The 17,563-nt window shown below is 40.7% G+C and overlaps 1 protein-coding gene across 2 annotated transcripts in view; it reads left to right on the top strand.

The window, feature by feature from the left end:
* The window catches only part of arid5b (AT-rich interaction domain 5B), a 145,698-nt gene that overhangs the window by 108,870 nt on the left and 19,265 nt on the right, over positions 1-17,563 (top strand). For both annotated transcript variants that reach the window (XM_072239197.1, XM_072239196.1), the window contains 2 exons: positions 996-1,093; positions 16,656-16,854. In XM_072239197.1, the coding sequence (XP_072095298.1) occupies positions 996-1,093; positions 16,656-16,854 (297 nt within the window). The remainder of the gene's footprint in view (positions 1-995; positions 1,094-16,655; positions 16,855-17,563) is intronic.

The following is a 17,563-nucleotide window of genomic DNA, read 5'->3' as shown; positions in this document are numbered from 1 at the left end:
TGAGTTCCAGCAGTTAGTGTGTGTTGCAATGGATCGCAGTGATAAGGGACTGAGTTCTTCATGTCTGCCCTCTAGTGGCCTCTTGTAGAGGTGCATCATCAGACTCAGTTTATTTTATTTAGAGACAGGGCATTGTAACAGGCACTTCCAGCTGAATGGATCTGTGCACCAATTACACCAATGTGACCAATTAACCTACTAACCTAAATGTCTTTGGAATGTGGGAGGAAACCGGAACACCCAGAGGAAACCCATGTGGTCATGTGGAAAACATTCAAACTCCTTACAGATGAAGTCAGGAACCGAACCGGGTCACTGGGGCTTCAAAGCGTAATGCTAACCACTGTGTTACTGTGCTACCCCTTTTGCACCCCAGGATGGTGTGGGTGGGGGGTGGGGGTGAAATCGAGGGTTGGAAAGAACTGAGAAAGAAGTTGTTCCATCAGAATAAACTTCAGATTTAAAATTTCTGGTATGCGTCCATCTCAGTACCTTGTTTCCAGAATTTTTGGACTGCCCTGACCAGAAGAGGAATACTGTTGGCTGAGGAATAGGAAATGGCTTGTGATGAGCAGAATTTAGCTCTCTCTACAATATCCAGCAGGACTCTATTCCAGATCAGCACATTTGGAGACTGTTAAGGTGCCATTGTAACCTATTGTGGGGTTCACCTGGTGAGAGAGGATTATTATAGACACGCAGAAAAGATGAAGGCCTTCCAGTCCATTGAATCCACAGCGACCAACAAATGTCCATCTGATTTCGTCCAACATTAATTCTACTTTATTCTCCCTACATTCCCAACAACTCTCCCCAGTTTTTACCGTTTATCCGGTTGGTTTCTCATTGAGCTAAAGTTCAGGGGCTGCTGGGTAAATTCCGTTTAAACAGGGCGTGTTATATGGAGATAGTTCACACATCAGGTTATACAACCTCTCGTAGGGAAGCAACAGTCAGGCGTCATCTAACACTGGCTCTTACTGTGATTATGGCAGATAACAGCACGTCGACAATGGAAGCAGATCTATGACGAACTAGGAGGTAATCCAGGCAGCACGAGTGCAGCGACGTGTACTCGCAGACACTACGAGAGGTAAGAGTTCGCCTGTCAGAACCATCCCTTATGAACTTTTAAAAACAAATCCAAGTCTGATTCTTGACAAGACAACAGCTCACCATATGGTAAAGCTTGATTTATCATGAAATTGCTGATTGGAAAATTTCACACTAGTAGCTGTTATAAAAACTGCTCAACGTTTATCTGCATTGGATAAGGTGGAAGTGAAAATGGGATAGTGGATTGATCAGATATCTACGTTGCAGGGTCCTTCAGTCCCGTGTTGTATATCAGTATCTGACCTGTTAATCCCAGGGAATTTCAACAGTAATCGATTCATAGTGCTGGTTACTTTGGCCAATTAGCCTGCAGCTCTAGTTAACTCCTGGTCATTGATCAACAGCATGAGTTGTATTGGAGTGAGTTATGTTGAAGTTATTTTAGTGAGGAATAGGCCCTTCTGGCCCTTCGAGCTGTGCTGCCCAGCAATCCCCCAGTTTAACGCCAGCCTGAGCACGGGACAATTTACAGTGACCAGTTAACCGACCAACCAGTAGGTCTTTGGACTGTGGGAGGAAACCCATGTGAAGTTATATTGGGTCAACTGATCTGGAGGACCAGTTTTGTCATTTTGAGAGCTGCAAATACGGGGATGTACCTCTAAACCAAGAGGCCAGCCATGTAAAACTGAGGTATTGAGGGCGATAGGAAACTGGCAGAGAAGATCATTTGAGAAGAGCATGTTGAATGATGGAGGCCTGATGGCTTGTAGACACCTTGTAGTAATCGAGGTGATTAATTCAGACCCTGGTATAGTGCCAGACTAGTTAATCCCAGGCAATTGATCCATCGTGGTGGTTAACCCCTGGTACTAGTTAATGCTGAGAATGAACTGCTGGGTTGATTAATAGCAGACCACAGATTGACAGTGTTAGTTAATCCCTTTGATTGATCTGTAGAGCTGGTTAATGATGTATAATACTAGTTAATCTTGGTTGAGCAATTCACAGCATTGATTGATTCTGAGTGTCAATCTATACCTAGTTAATCACCGATGATTAACCCATTGCTCAGGTTCACGCACAATAGTGTATCCAGAATTCATATTGAAATTTATTTCCATTTTCTTCCTATAAGACCCTTATGTAACATGAATGTTTTGAGTTCATCATCAGTTTTCAAATTCACATTAGCTATTTTTCTGATTGTATAAGACAAGATTTAATTATTGTTTTTCCTTCCGGTCAGCTGCAGCAATGTCGATGAGAATTAAAAAACAAGCAGCTCCCAGCTGATACTGATAGAGTGGCCTGATTTAGAGGTTTTTTTCCCCTCAGGAAAGCAATGACTAAATATGTTTACACTGCCGACTCAAGCTTTGCTGCAACACTTTAGGATGATTAAGTGGGGCAGTATGCTGTCAGGATGAATTGTGCTCCATTTCGGAACAGCTCAGAGCACAGTGTTTATTTTCACGTGGATTATTTTGTATTCATTGCGGAGTAAATTCATTTGATTTTTTTTTTCCTTGTGATGTAGTCTCATGCTGGATGGAAGCTTTTATTTTGAGCAAAGCAGAAAACAATTTAATGCTGATGATTTCACTAATGTCCCTCGGGCTTTAACTGGTCTAAGCCTGCATCTACTTTGTTTTCATTCAAATCAACTCAGATGCTTTGTAAGCAAATGTCTTAGTCAGCTTTAATTCATTCAGTAACTATCCATCACTGTCAGAATTTAATACAAATTACCAGCTACTTGGCTAAGGCTCTTTGCTGTTCTAAATTTAATTAGTTGGATTATTGATGATTAACTGTTAAATCAGCATAGATATGATTCTCTGTGTGAGTTTCTGCTAAGAGTGTATTTAAAGTTAATTTTATTCGGGCCTATAATTAGATTAGAAACATGAATCTGTTTTTGAGTTAATTTAAAAGACACAATTGGTATCTGCAAACTATTCAAGGGATCTGTTATCGGCAATTAGACTCTTATTAGTTTTGCAGCCTTATTTTAAAATATTAAAACCTTTGGAGTGCGAGGATAATCTCTCAAAATTATGAATAGGATACTTCTCCCTGCACAGCTAGAGGTTGCCATATTTCTATTGAGTACATTATTTGTAATGACCCACAGTCTAAACAATACAAGAAGACTGGTTTTCAATATACTGTCCATGCAAAATGATTTGCAGTGTATTGCAGAATTGACTCATAGTAAAATGGAGCCTACCTCAAGAGACTAAGATGACCTTTATCAATATGCAATTTGAAATGTTATAGTAAAGCACACATGTACTCTAGTAATATATGAAAGGAACTTTAAAAAATATGTAGAAGAATGTGGGCCACCCTATCAAACTACCTGTTTGTAAGCTGTCACTTTTTCAAGGCCAGTTAAAGATGGATAATAAGTGCACCTTGCCAGCCAGCCAGTAGATACTTGGAAATAATCCAAGCCTAACAAAGCCAGGAAAGGAAAGCTGGTTAACAATAGAGGGTTAGTTAGATTGATTTGTCTCATCACTTTTCCATGTTAATGTATTAAATGAAAGAATGGGGCACACTAATTACCTTTCTCCCCCAAAAGAGATGTCGTACTGGCATACTTGAGGCTAGGTGGTGTCAGTTATTGAGCTACGTGGTACCTCATGAGAATCCAGGTGGGACCACAACTATTTACAGTATTTCTGAACAGCTTTGTTTGTCTATGCAAGGATTGTGAAGCAAAGATCGAAGGTATTGGTTGCAGTATTAAATAATTAAGAAAAAAATGTTCATTAATATACCTGTACGATCTGAGTTGGCCAGACTATGGAAACTGTGGGGTTAGGAGTTTGGACTTAAAATAATAAACATTGTATTTTAAGACCATAAGACATAGCAGAATTAGACCATTTGGCCCTACAAGCATGCTCCACCATTTGATCATTGCTGATTTATTTTCCCTCTCAACTCCATTCTCCTTGTCTGTGTTCCAGAGGGACAACCTTCTACTCCGAGGCTGTGTCCTCTGGTCCTAGAATCCCCTCTATATGGGGAACATCCTCTGCACATCCACTGTATTTAGCCCTTTCAGTATTTGGTACGTTTCAATGAGATTTCCTCCTATTCATCTAAACTCTGGCAATTACAGGCCTAGAGCCATCAAGTGCTCCTCATATGTTAACCCTTTCATCCCTGGGATAATTCTCATAAACCTCCTCTGGACCCTCACCAATGCCAGCACACCCTTTCTTAGATATTGAACTCAGAATTGCATCCAATACTCCAAATATGTTCTGACTGATGCCTTGTATGCAGAGATTTTATATTCTAGTCCTCTTGAAAAGAATGTAAACATTGAATATGCCTTCCTACTCTCAACTCAATCTGCAAGTTAACCTGCACTAGGACTCCCACGTCTCCTTGCACCTCCAAATTTTGACTGTGCTCCCCATTTAGAAATTAGTCTGCATCTTTTATTCCTGGTACTAAAATCCCTGACCATACACTTCCCTATTTGCCATTTCTTTTCCCATTCTCCTAACTTGTCCAAGTCCTTCTGCAGACTCCCTCCTTCCTCATCACTACCTGCCCTTCCACCTATATTTGTATCATCCGCAAACTTGGTTACAAAGCCATCATTTATGTCATCCAGATCATTAACATATAATGTATTAAAATAGTGGACATAACAAAGACCCCTGTAGAACACCATTAGTCATTAGAAAAGGGCCCCTTTATTCCCACCCTTTGCCTCTTGTCAGTCAAACATTCTTCTATCTATGCTAGGTCTTTCTTGTAACATCATGGGCTCTTATCTTGTTAAGCAGCCTCCTGTATGGCATCTTGTCAAAGGCCTTCTGAAAATCCAAGTAAATGACATCCACTGACTCTATTGCTTTTTTAGTTGCCTTTTTGGTTTTTAAAAGCTTCCTGATCCTCTAGCTTCCCACTAGTTTTGCTATACTTTATATTCTGTCTTCAGCTTTAACGTTGTCTTTGATTTCCCTTGTCGGCCACAGTTGCCTCATCCACCCTTTTTGAATGCTGCTGCTGCTTTGGGATCCCACATCTCTGAATTGCTCTCAAAAACTCCAGCCATTACTGTTCTTCCATCATCCCTGCTAGTGTTTTTTTTTGATCAACCATGGCCAGCTCCTCTGTCATTCCTCTGTAGTTCCCTACACCCTGCTGTAATACTGATACATCTGACTAGATTTCACCCTGCAATTTGAAATGGAGAAACTAATCATATTATGATCATAGCCTCCTAAGGTTCCTTTACCTTAAGCTCCCTTATCAAATTAGGTTCATTACACTATACTCAGTCCAGAATTGCATTTTCCCTAGTGGGGTCGACCACGAACTGCTTTAAAAAATCGATCTTGTACGCATTCTACAAATTCCTTCTTTTGGGATCCAGCACCAACCTGAATTATCCTAATCTACTGCATATTGAAATACCTGACAACTATCACAACATCGCCCTTTTTACATGCCTTTTCTATCTCCTAATGTAATTTGTATCCCACATTCTGGCTACTATTTCAGAGGCCTGTATATAACTCTCAAATCCTTGCAGTTTCTTAACTCTACCAGCAAGGATTCTACATCTTCTGATCCGATGTCACCTCGTTCCGAGGACTTGATTGCATTTTTTTTTTATCAACAAAGCCACCCCACACCTTGTGTCCACCTGCCCATCCTTTTGATATGATGTGTATACTTGGATGTTAAGCACCCGTCTGTGATCATTTTTCAACCCCAACTCAGTGATGCCCACAGCGTCATACCTGCCAATCACTAACTGTTCTTCAAGATCATCTGCCTTATTTAGTATACTGTGTGTATGTAAATATAACCCTCAGTCCTGTACTCACCACGCTTACGCAACGTGGAGGCAAAATTAAAAAAGATACCTCTAAAGGAAGTTACAGATCTGGAGAAGGTCAGGGATGTGCAAGCACTTGAAAACAAGGATCAAACATCAAAGTTGCTGGCGAACGCAGCAGACCAGGCAGCGTCTCTAGGAAGAGGTAAAGTCGACATTTCGGGCCGAGACCCTTCGTCAGGACTCCCCGTGTTTGAAAACAAGGATGAGAACTTTGAAGATTGGGCTTTGGTTAACCAGGTGACTGAAGTTCAACGAGCACAGGGGTGATGAGTAAACAGAACTTGATGCTTGTTTGTATTTATAAATTTGTGTGGCATTGACTTGTCTAAACAAAGGTAGCCTGGCAAGTAACGTATTGACATAAGATGGGTGTAAATGAGCAAAGATGTGAATGAGAATTTCAGCTTGAAGTGAGCTGACGATAGGTGAGCAACACACACAAAACGCTGGTGGAACGCAGCAGGACAAAGGGTCTTGGCCCGAAACATCGACTGTACCTCTTCCTATAGATGCTGCCTGACCTGCTGCATTCCACCAGGGTTTTGTGTGTGTTGCTTGAATTTCCAGCATCTGCAGATTTCCCCGTGTTTGCGTGAAGATTGGTGAAGTGGGACAAACTAGCATATGGCTCAAGATGGAGCTGGGAAACACGAGCTGACGTCAAGCATAACACCATCGTGATGAACATTCAGTGAAAAGCTAAATCCTTCAGATGTTGGAAGTCTGAGGTCAAATCTGAAAAATGCTGGAAATAGGTCAGGCAGCATTTAGAATGCAGACCACTATAGCACAATACAGGCCCTTCAGCCCGTGATGTGTGCCAACCTTTTAACCTACTCTAAGATCAACTTAACTCTTCCCTCCTACATTCCTACATAGCCATCTATTTTTCTATCCTCCGTGTGCCTATCTAAGAGTTTCTTAAATGTCACTGATCTGACAAAGGCAGGAGGAGAAGATGGCGCGATGCAGCGCGCGCAGCTCTCCGGTGAAGTGATATCATATTTGTAAGTAGGATGCCGTGCACAATTCTGATTTGATGGAGACAGACGTGAGAAGCAGAGGAACATCTGGAGAAATTTCTGAAATGCCTGGTTCGCTGCCGCTGCTACTGTGCGATTGAGAATCTCTGGAGGGAAGGCCCCAAAATCTTCTGTTTTGCCTGCTGCTAGCGACCGAGGCTGGGGTCGAAGCGTTCGGTAGAGATGGTGCTTGGTACTCGGTGTCAGAGGGCTGATCAGAGCTCAAAGTTTTCGGACGACTCAGAGTCGGACTGTGGTTGGGCATGGTAGGGAGAGTTTTCTTCCTTCTCCCATCTGCGTGAGATGTGGGACTTTCGAGAGACTTTGAAATTTTTTACTGTGCCATGGCCTGTTCTTCATCAAGTTATGGTATTGTTGCATTGTTGTAACTATATGTTATAATTATGTGGTTTTTGTTAGTTTTTCAGTCTTGGTCTGTCCTGTGTTTCCGTGATATCACACCAGAGGAATATTGTATCATTTCTTAATGCATGCATTACTAAATGACAATAAAAGAGGACTGCGTGTCCTCATAATCTAATCTAATCTACTGTATCTGCCTCTACCACCACCCCTGGTAATGTGTTCTACACACCTACCACTGTCTGTGTTTTTTAAAAAAAAGAATACTATGATATCCTTCCTATATTTTATGGAAAGAGAAACCAAATGAATGTTCCAGTTGTTGCCCAGAGTTTTCTGTTCTTGTAACTGAACAATCGGGTTTAGTTACAGACAGCTGCTAGGAAGAGGGTTAGAGACGAGTCAGTAATGCAGACCCAAGATACTGGCTTCAGTGTTCCCTGTATCTGTCTGTGGGAAAAATTCTATTGAGCAGGGACGCTTGTCATTTTTAGGAAGCGGAATGAACAAATGAAAAATGTTAGTGGGGGAGGACTGAGTATTGTGTCTTCAGGTGTGTTAAATCTGAAGTTGTTCAGGGAGTGTAGCACTTCTGGTGAAGGGGTTCGTCTTGTCCATTCTGGGGCAGCCTCACTCACCTTTGCTCCCCATCGGATGCTCAGCTCTCACCTGTGGGTCCAAGTAGCTGTCTGCATGCGACAGCAGCCACACACTGCTACACCACTTTGACAGGCGGGCTGAACCAGATGAGGATAGCAGGCGGGCCTCGTACCCCAGTGAGATAGGGACATGTCTGTCCAAGCAGGAGTCAGCTCCTCCAGACTGGGTTGATGAGATGCAACGGTCAGGAAGGAAGTTCTGCAATGCTTCTTGGAGAGCGAAGGGTATGACAGGGTACAGAAGAAGTCATGGTCATTCACGAAACCAAGACCCCAGTTGTGACGATTACTCGTACCACCGGACCAAGACTTCCAAGGTCGAGAGAGTGGAGCTGCCCCAGTGCATCAGCTTTTGCACTTTAGAAACTTTCCCACACAAGTCCCCTGCCATTGTTGGATGCGATGGACAACCAACGTATTTTTGTTAACTATGGGTATTGGGGGGGATGTGGGGTGAAAGCAATTTGATGGATATTATGGCATTGTAGTGGTTATGGTGCCAGTGATCACTAATCTGGGTTTGATTCTCACCACTGCCTGTAAGGCGTTTGTACGTTCTCCCGGTGACCGTGTGGGTTACCTCCTCCCACATTCTAATGTACAGTTAGGGTTACCAAGTTGTGGGCATGCTATGATAGCACTGTAACCATGGTGCCACCTGATACGATTTGATGAAATGACACATTTTTCTGTATGCTTTGACTTTTCTGTTTAGTTGCCATACTCGTGACAAATAATGTTTATCTTTAACCTTTAGTCACAGATCAGCTAGGACCTCGCTAAAAATTGAAATAAGTTTGAGGGCCTAACTTGCCTACCCTAGTCCTTGTGCTCCTAAAACAAGAGACTAAAGAAGACTTGATCACTGAGCAAATTCAGAGCTATACCCTCATACCTGTTAATTCACACCTTGTGTGGATTAATTTCCATTGTAGACAGATGGTAAGTATTGAGTAACACAAAAATGCTGGTGGAACTCAGCAGGTCAGGCAGCATCTCTGGAGATGCTGCATTCAGACTTGAAACGTTGAGAAAATAATATTCAAACACTATGGACTATATTGTTTGAAGCAGTAATTTAAACACCTGTGTTGTAAGGTTGAAGATATTTTGATGAATATACAACCTAGTTTCTTTGGCCATGTTGCAGGCAGACCCAAGGACTACAACTACAATAAAGGGCTGTGGCCTGAAATGTCGACTGCTTCTTCCTCTCCACAGCTGATATGTAACCTGCTGGGCTCTGCTGGCATCTTCTGTGCGCGAGCTCTGGATTTTCAACATCTACAGAATCTTGTTCATTGAGTTTTTTTTGGATAAGATCCTACCTATATGTGTGGCGGCACTTCCTTTTTGAATTAAATTTAGAAGATGATGAGTTGAAGACTTGCTCGAGAAATTAATTACATTCTCTGTGTTGACATTCCAGCCTAGCACCAAGCCGGTGATCATGTGTGGAGATGCCTCTTTTTGTGTGGAATCTTCCTTCTGCGAAGAAAAGATTGCATGAGCTTATTCAAAATACAGGACAAACTTTTTTTCTCATAACCCAGCCGTAACTTAAAAATCATAATGTCGTTTAACATATAGCTATTTATTGGAACACACGTAAAAGTTGCTGGTGAACGCAGCAGGCCAGGCAGCATCTCTAGGAAGAGGTACAGTGGACGTTTCGGGCCGAGACCCTTCGTCAGGACTCGTTCACCTGCAACTTTGATGTGTGTTGCTTGAAATTCCAGCATCTGCAGATTTCCTCGTGTTTGCTATTTATTGGACCTTGTTATGAAGAAATTGGCACTGCCTTTCACTGCATTACAGCAATGACCTTGTTTCAAATACATTCCATCAGCAGTGAAAGGCTTTGGGACTTGCTGAGTTTATAAATTTTAATTCTTAAGTGATTTATTGAATAATTTCTCCAAGAAAATATTTTTTTTAAACTGCTGAATTGGAAAGTTGACAAAGGGTTAACAAATAACAGCAAATAAATTACTCATTGTCATCTGCTCGATTTTTTTACACATTAGATGGTAACTGGCAAAATGCCAGCTACATCTCGTAAAATATTTTGTTGGATTTCAGTCCAGACCTGCAGTGAAAGATCTAACAAGAAATTAATTTGAATTGCTGACTACAACAGTTTGGGTATTTTGTAGGAACTGAATTCAAAATGATGAACACAAGTTGCTTCAATAAACAGTTCCTCAGACTAATTTAAAACAGAACATTGCATTCCTCCCAGCTCTGCTCGTATTACAGTAACCATAGCTCTGTGAGGAATTAGTCAAAAATGTACCACAGAAAAATCTCTTAAGTTTACTTATTGTCAAAGTACCAACTCTTTTTTTTAAAGAAACTCAAAAAATCAGGTGGTGTGTGTCGTTTATTCTCGTAGGCTTTTGCATGCCTGTAGTTATGGGAGGATTGGGCTGAGTTTGCATTATGTAGCGTACAAGGATGAAGAGATTTTTTTTTTGGAAAGTTTCCTGCGATTCTTGTTTACTGAAAAGTTGATAACTTCACTAATCATGCTGTAGATCAAAAGGCAGGTGTTGAGTGTCCAATGTCCAGGTAGGTTTAACAGTCGTCAAATTCGTACAGCAGAAAGGTAGTGCGATATTCTAATCTTGACTTTTTTTTCCCCTAACTGATGTAAGATTTTTTTTTGAGCTCAGCATTTGTCCTTGTGAATTGGATCAATCCTGGACCTGATCCACTACACTTTTGATGGTGTGTGCTATATTTCTATTAAGGTGTGAAACTCTTGTGTATTGTTATTCAGACTAAGTCCTTGAGTGCATTCTAAACTCTGCTTAGTAACTTATGACTTCGTTCCATCATCACACCTAAGGCCAAACTTATTTTGTAGATTCATGGATTGTTTATAAAGCAGGGATCAAGTAGCAGAATATATTATAGATTTGAGCTATTGTGCATTTCTACCAAAGGACATCCCTTTAGAACAAAGAAGAGAAAAAATTTCTTTCGTTACAGAATGGTGAATCTGTGGAATTCATTGTCACGGATGGCTGTGGCAGCCAAGACATAGGGTATATTCAAAGTGGAGGCTGATAAGTTCTTGATTAATCAGGGTATCAAAGGTTATGGGGAGAAGGCAGGAGAATGGGGTTGAGAAGGATAATAAATCAGCCATGCTGGAATAGCAGGACAGATTTGATGAGCTGAATGGCCTACTTCTGCTCCTATGTCATTTTTGTACCTGCACTTATTGAAGAGATGGATCAGTTTTCCCCAATCCAAGAATACTTAAAAACGGGGAACGTTACACAGTTCATTCCTTTGGGAATTCCTGTCAGTAATACATATTTTATCATGTGGTATTTTCCTGCTATTTTTCAATTTTATTGCAAATTTACGAAACTGTTTTTGATTAGGTGGAGCAGAAAGACAATTGTGATTCAAATGTGATTGCTCCAGATGAAAGTTACACATGAGTTTAAAGTGGCAAATGCAGTTTTGTCTAGGTTGATAGAATCAGGTCACGATGACTAAAAGCTGCAGGTAATAGATTCAAACGGTATATTGATATGTTTCTATTGGGCTACATTAAAAAAATCTCTCTCAATCTATGTTTTTCTTCTTCAGCCTGAGTATAGCGTTGAAGTCTGGTGTGTTTAGTTTGAGTTCACAGCACGTTGCTGGCAGAGCTGGCATTTATTGCACATCCCTGCTCGCTCTCAAGGCAGTAGGGGGACTCCTTGGTTTTATGGCAGTCTTTGTGGTAAGGGTTGTCCCGTTGCTGTTGAAGAACACGCTGAGTTACTCATTTTCCTCGAGTTCAGGATCTTGCACTTGTGCTTTCCAGCAAACATTTGCTTGTCAGCTAGAATTATTTGAAAGCGTCGCAGTGTCCAAAATAGAAAGCCATATTCAGATTTCCACTTTGCTCCCTTGTGTGTCACAGTGGACCTTTTTTCTCTGTTTTATGTGCTCTGTTTTCCCTGACTTATGTGGTATTTTGAGCCAAACCATAATTTCAGAAAGAATATGGAAGAAAACAGGCATTTTTCCTGGGAATAGGAGCGTTATTCGATGCTGTCCTGTGGGGTCAGTTATGCGTACAGCAAGTGGTTGGGAGCAGATTACTGGACAGTGATTCACTGAGAGGGATCACGTGACATAATAAAACAGGAGGGCCAAATTCAATCAGCTTAGAGCATAGTGTTCTGATTCCTAGACTTGCCCTTTATCTTTTATTATTTAGTGCTTGATTTCATGAGAAGTTTAAATCACATTTTTTGGAGCTTATCAGTAGCCTCATGGTAGGTTTTAGAAGTTGCACCTTTTAACGTTCCTATGTGTAATTTGTAGAGTTGAATTTCACTGACAGGAAGTGAGAGTTTTATGATGCAGTGCATTGTAGGGTTAATAATGGGATTAGATGGCAGGATAAAGGAGACCAGCACTAACATGTAATTTTACTAAAAACAATAGCTCGCCTACTGATATAAAACCAAGTTAAGCTTGTGCAGTGCCAAAAATGAAACAGACTGGAGCACCTTTTCTCTATTCTGATGGGGAGGGGAGCAAAATAATAGCAGGATTTAAAGTAGTGAATGAGATTAGTAAGGACTGGCTTCAAAAAGGTGAGGTGGGAGAGACCAAACTCAGAGGCCATCAGCTACACAATATAGTCACAGATAAATTCAAAAATATAAATGGACAAAAATTATTTTCCCAGATTGTGGGCCTCCCTGCCACTTGAAGACAACACAGCCTGAGAACATTGTTTGGACTTCACTCCCTGGGACGTAGGAGCATGAAGTGAGATCTGATAGAAGTAAAGAGAATTATTGAGGGTATGGATGGGGTAAACACAAGCAGGTTTTTTTCCACTGAGGTTGAGTGAGACGAGAAATAGCAGCCTTGGTTAAGGGTGGAAGGTGAAAAGTTTATGGGGAACATGAATGAGGGACAAGCTCCCAGCGTAAGTAGCGAATGCAGGTTCGATTTCAACATTTAAGAGAAATTTGAATAAGTATATACAGATGGGAGGGGGGATGGAGGGCTCTGGTTCGGGTGCCGATCGATTGGACTGTGCAGGTTAATAGTTCAGAACGGATGAGATGCATGAAAGGGCCTGTTTCTGTGCTAGTGTGTTTTGTGACTCTACACACTTAAATAGGTACAGTACTGGGCAGGTAGATAAGGAAGAATTAGAATATGCTGCAGGGTTAGGAAGGAACTGGAACGGGGCTCTTAAATCAGTGTTTACTAATTGGAGTTAAGTAAAATTTTGTGCAGTGTATATTGCCTGGAAGTGCACCCTGTTGATCATGTATAAATATGCCACTGAATTTATGGGCAATCACTGTTTATCTCTATACCAAACAACTGTTTCCACCTGGGCAACGTATCTTTGTCACTTTGCATAATACTGTTATCTCCTATAATTTTATTTCCCTCTGGTATATTAGATAAAGTGAGGCAATTGATTTTATTTTTAAGACTTGCATACAATAATGTCTTATTAAAAACATGTATTGAAATAACTTCGATCAATTCCTAGCTCTGAGATTCTTAGCTATTTTCCTCGCTTTTTTTTAAAAAAAGAGCTTGAATTGATTGATTTCACAGCCAGCAAAGACTCATTTCCATCCAATTTTATAGCTGTGGTAATATGTGCTGAACCTGTTACTGTTGCTATTCACAAAATGTCAATGCAAGAAGAGAATTATAGTGCAAGGTGACAAGGACACAGCTGTTGCTGTGTAATAAGTTCAGGCAACAACAAAATAACAGTTGCAAGGACCAGTAGAACAGTAATTTTCACCAAAAGGAGCTCTGTTCTTGATACTCAGCAGGAGCTAAAAAAGAAAATAATGATATGATGTGTACTGTCAGCATCCTTGGTGTAATGGCTGGCAGAGGGAAAGTTTACAACTATGGAGAATTTAATGAGTGTTTGTGCTATTTATGTGAAGTCATATATTATGTTTGTTCAGCTGCTGTCATGGTTAGCTGCACAACCGGAAAAAATGATGTTTTGTTTATTCCACTGCCGCCCCCCCCCCTCCAAATTCCATCACCACATTCTAAAATAAAACCCCATGTCTGTACCAAGCAAATATCAGCTTTGAAATCAATCTCGTCTCAATGATTGCACCTCTGAAGGATAATTCCTCGTAACTGACTGTAGTTGGATTGCAAAACCATGTCGAATCCTTCAAATGAGTGCTGTAGAAAAGGCACAGGCAGAAAGTGAATATTGACAAGTTCAGCTGTTGTTTTCATTGTAACCCTGCCAGTAAGTGTTTAGACTGTTTCCTCCAATTCCTAGATAAAATGTTTAGCAGAAGGAAAAAGAAATAATGTTCACATTCACTTGGAAATCTAAACAAAACCTATCTTTAAAAGATCAGGCATAGAATGTGTCTCAAGTTATAGCATGGAATACCTTCGAATCACAAATAGATCCTCCCCCACTTAGAGTAATACGCACATTAATATCCATAGGCAAACTCCCTTTTGGTCTAGTTGATTAATTTGCTCTGATATTTGAAGAAAGTTAGCTGTTTTTTTTAACCAAACCTTCTAAATATGGGAAAGCAGTTTGTGAAATGACTCTTATATTGGCTTTCATTGTATTCCAAGTGCACTACAAAGACAAAATTCAGGATTCACAGTAAACAAAGTTTGTGCACTTAAGGACCAGCGGTTCAAGGAGAATTTTTAACCCGCAGTCAAAAATCCCAAGAGCCTTCTGTTTGTTTGTACTTTGTGACTTTTCCCGTTGCCTGTTTTTTTTCCCCCTCTTAATTTACTGACAGACCTGGCTCTCAGAAGCAGCAATGGAATCATCCAGATTTCCACGCAAAACTGATAGCCCTGAACAAGTAAATCTTAGTGTTTTGATTCCAATTTTACCTTAGTCATGACTTTACAGATACAAGGAACATTTAATTCTAGATTTCCTGCAGCTGGCAGAGGTCTCCAGGCCAGCTGTGCTAAGTGTATTTTTACCCTTGTCCCATTGCCAGTTTTTGTGAGCTCTGTGAAAAATAAAATAAAATTAAATGTTTCGCGTCCCAGCTGAACTGTTAAAAGAGATTTAAAAGGGAAGTTGTAACCATAGGCACCTAATTTGCTAGCAAACAAAGTGAGCTATTCTTTTATTTTGAAGATAGGCTTGTATTACAAACGGTGGAAAGAAAGACCTTTTTAGAAATCTCCATAGATGGAAAAGTAGAGAGAATGTTGGCTCATTAATCTTGTCAGGCCTGATCCCAATGAATTTAAGATTTCCATTCTGGTTCAGACCTTGCTCAGTGTAAAGACATTCACACCTAAAAATAATTTTTATTTTATGACCTCAAATTGATTAAATTGCAGCCGATTATGAATGTGGAGCATTGTTGTTTCCAAAAGACCGTTAATTCCCCTACATTGAAAAGGGAAGAACAGTTAGTGACAAGCATTGTGTCCGATGGCTGGGCAAACTGGGGGGAAAAGTATCAAATGAATGCTGTGGTCGATGCCAGGCTGCAGTGCTGTTGACTGTTAACTGAGTTATTGGAGGTGCACACCCAGTTCGCCCCTACTCACAGCTGCAAACGCAGTCCTGTATTCTTTGCTGTCATTCATATCCCACTGGTTTTTATTCATTAGATGTATTTTTGCTGTCTGCGAGGCAGGTATCACCGCAATAAATTTGGGTTTCTTTTTCATCTCGTGTTTAATTGGAACACAGTTCGAGCTAAATTCCCATCCACTATATTAATGTGTTATTCATTATATAAATGTTACTCTAACATTACTACAGAGACCAGGAATTTGGCTGATACTCAGTATTTTGGTATCTGTGTGTGTTTCCAGTACTCAGAAAAACTTTTTCCAGTTTTAGCAGCTGTAAGATATTTAAACATTCCTTGTAATGGCATCTAATGATAAATATACCCCGTAGTCTTGAACTGGAGCTTTATCGCTGGCAAATTGCCATTTCCTTGGCAATAAAAGTTTGTTCAGGCCCCCTTCTGCAAGGAGAATGTGCATTAATATCCATGCTGGTAATATCTAGGCTCTGGAAATAAAATATTTGCAAGATTACATTGTTAGCTTTTTGCAGGTTAGGGAAAAAAGAACAGTAGCTTCCCAGATGGTAATATATCATTACATCATTGTTTCAAGATGAGCAAGGTTTAAAGGCAAAGCGGATTTCTGACAGACTTGTTGAAACGCAAGTTATATTTATAATTGCTTTGGTTGAACTTTAATCCCTCTGACTTATTAGCAATCACAGTCCTTGGATAGCAAATTACATTTTTATCATATTCTTCCCCCTCCACGCACAAACACACACACACACACACACACACACACACACACACACACACACACTTCCACTCCATCTTTCGTGCTTGAATTTTACCCAGTTCCCAAGGGCTGTAACTGACCAAACAGATAATCGCCTTGTGGCCTCAGATATTGGTTTTTCACCATCACTTTGCCTCCTGGTGACCAAATGCAGGAAAACCACAGAGAATGCTAAGTATTTTGCACGTCCTGCCTAGTCGATGTAGTCTGATGTGATCCTCTGAGAAAGCATCCTCCTCTCCCCAAGCCTTCCATTATGTTTGATTCTGTAATAAAGGTCAGAGCAGTGGCATGCTTGCACTGAGCCTCTCTCTCACCAAGTGTGCTTCACGGCTGTTGTAGGCTGATCCTGCCGTACGAAAGATATATCAAAGGGGAAGAAGACAAGCCTCTACCTCCAGTCAAGCCTCGGAAGCAGGAGAACAGCCCCCAGGAGACAGAGAGCAAGATGAAGGCAGCTGGAACAAAACGGAAAAATGAGCAAATCAGAAAAGGGAAAAAAGAAAAGGATACTACTCAGAGAATGAAAGAGAACTGTGAGGTTAGTGTTGTTCCCTTTTCCGTTGTGTGCCTGTTCACAATTTTGTGTTATGACATTGTGAGTCACTGTTAACTATGCTTTTCGAAAATGCCAGGTATTCTGTTTGAGATGCTCAGCATGCTGGAAATAGACGATACTTGTTGAAGCTTTCCCATTCGTTTCTATAATTTGCCATTTGTACAAAGGCTGCTAAGCTGCAGTGGTGTGGCATTGGCAGGATTGAAACCATTCAATCTCATTAAGTGTTGGGCAGATACTCTCGTCTAACCACAAGCATTATTGGCATTGATATCTTGGCCATATTTTCCTTTCAGTTAAGAATAAGTTTCCAAGGAACCTACAACTTTTACATTGGTACTCCATTGCAAAGACAGGAATTACTCCAGTCTGTAGTTGTAGGGTGGTAGATAACTGTGCAGCTTTTGCCAAATCATGCTATTAATTTACACCGTTGCTCCCTGGTTTGGCGCAAAACTCTTGTGTAATCTGGTGTGTAGTATTGCCAAATGCTTTAATCTGTACTATTCAAATGTGATTTGGTCACATTAGTCTTTGCCACATGGTCTGATTTTCGTTTTACTGTGGTCACATGGTTTCATGTGTACTTGTGTCACATGATTTGTTTATCTCTTTATCTCTCTCTCTCTCTCTCTCTCTCTCTCTCTCTATATATATACACATATATACATACACACACACACACGCGCGC

Source organism: Mobula birostris, chromosome 21, assembly GCF_030028105.1.
Source record: "Mobula birostris isolate sMobBir1 chromosome 21, sMobBir1.hap1, whole genome shotgun sequence".
In the NCBI taxonomy this organism is placed as follows: domain Eukaryota; kingdom Metazoa; phylum Chordata; class Chondrichthyes; order Myliobatiformes; family Myliobatidae; genus Mobula; species Mobula birostris.
This window is presented reverse-complemented; position numbering and strand designations above follow the sequence as displayed.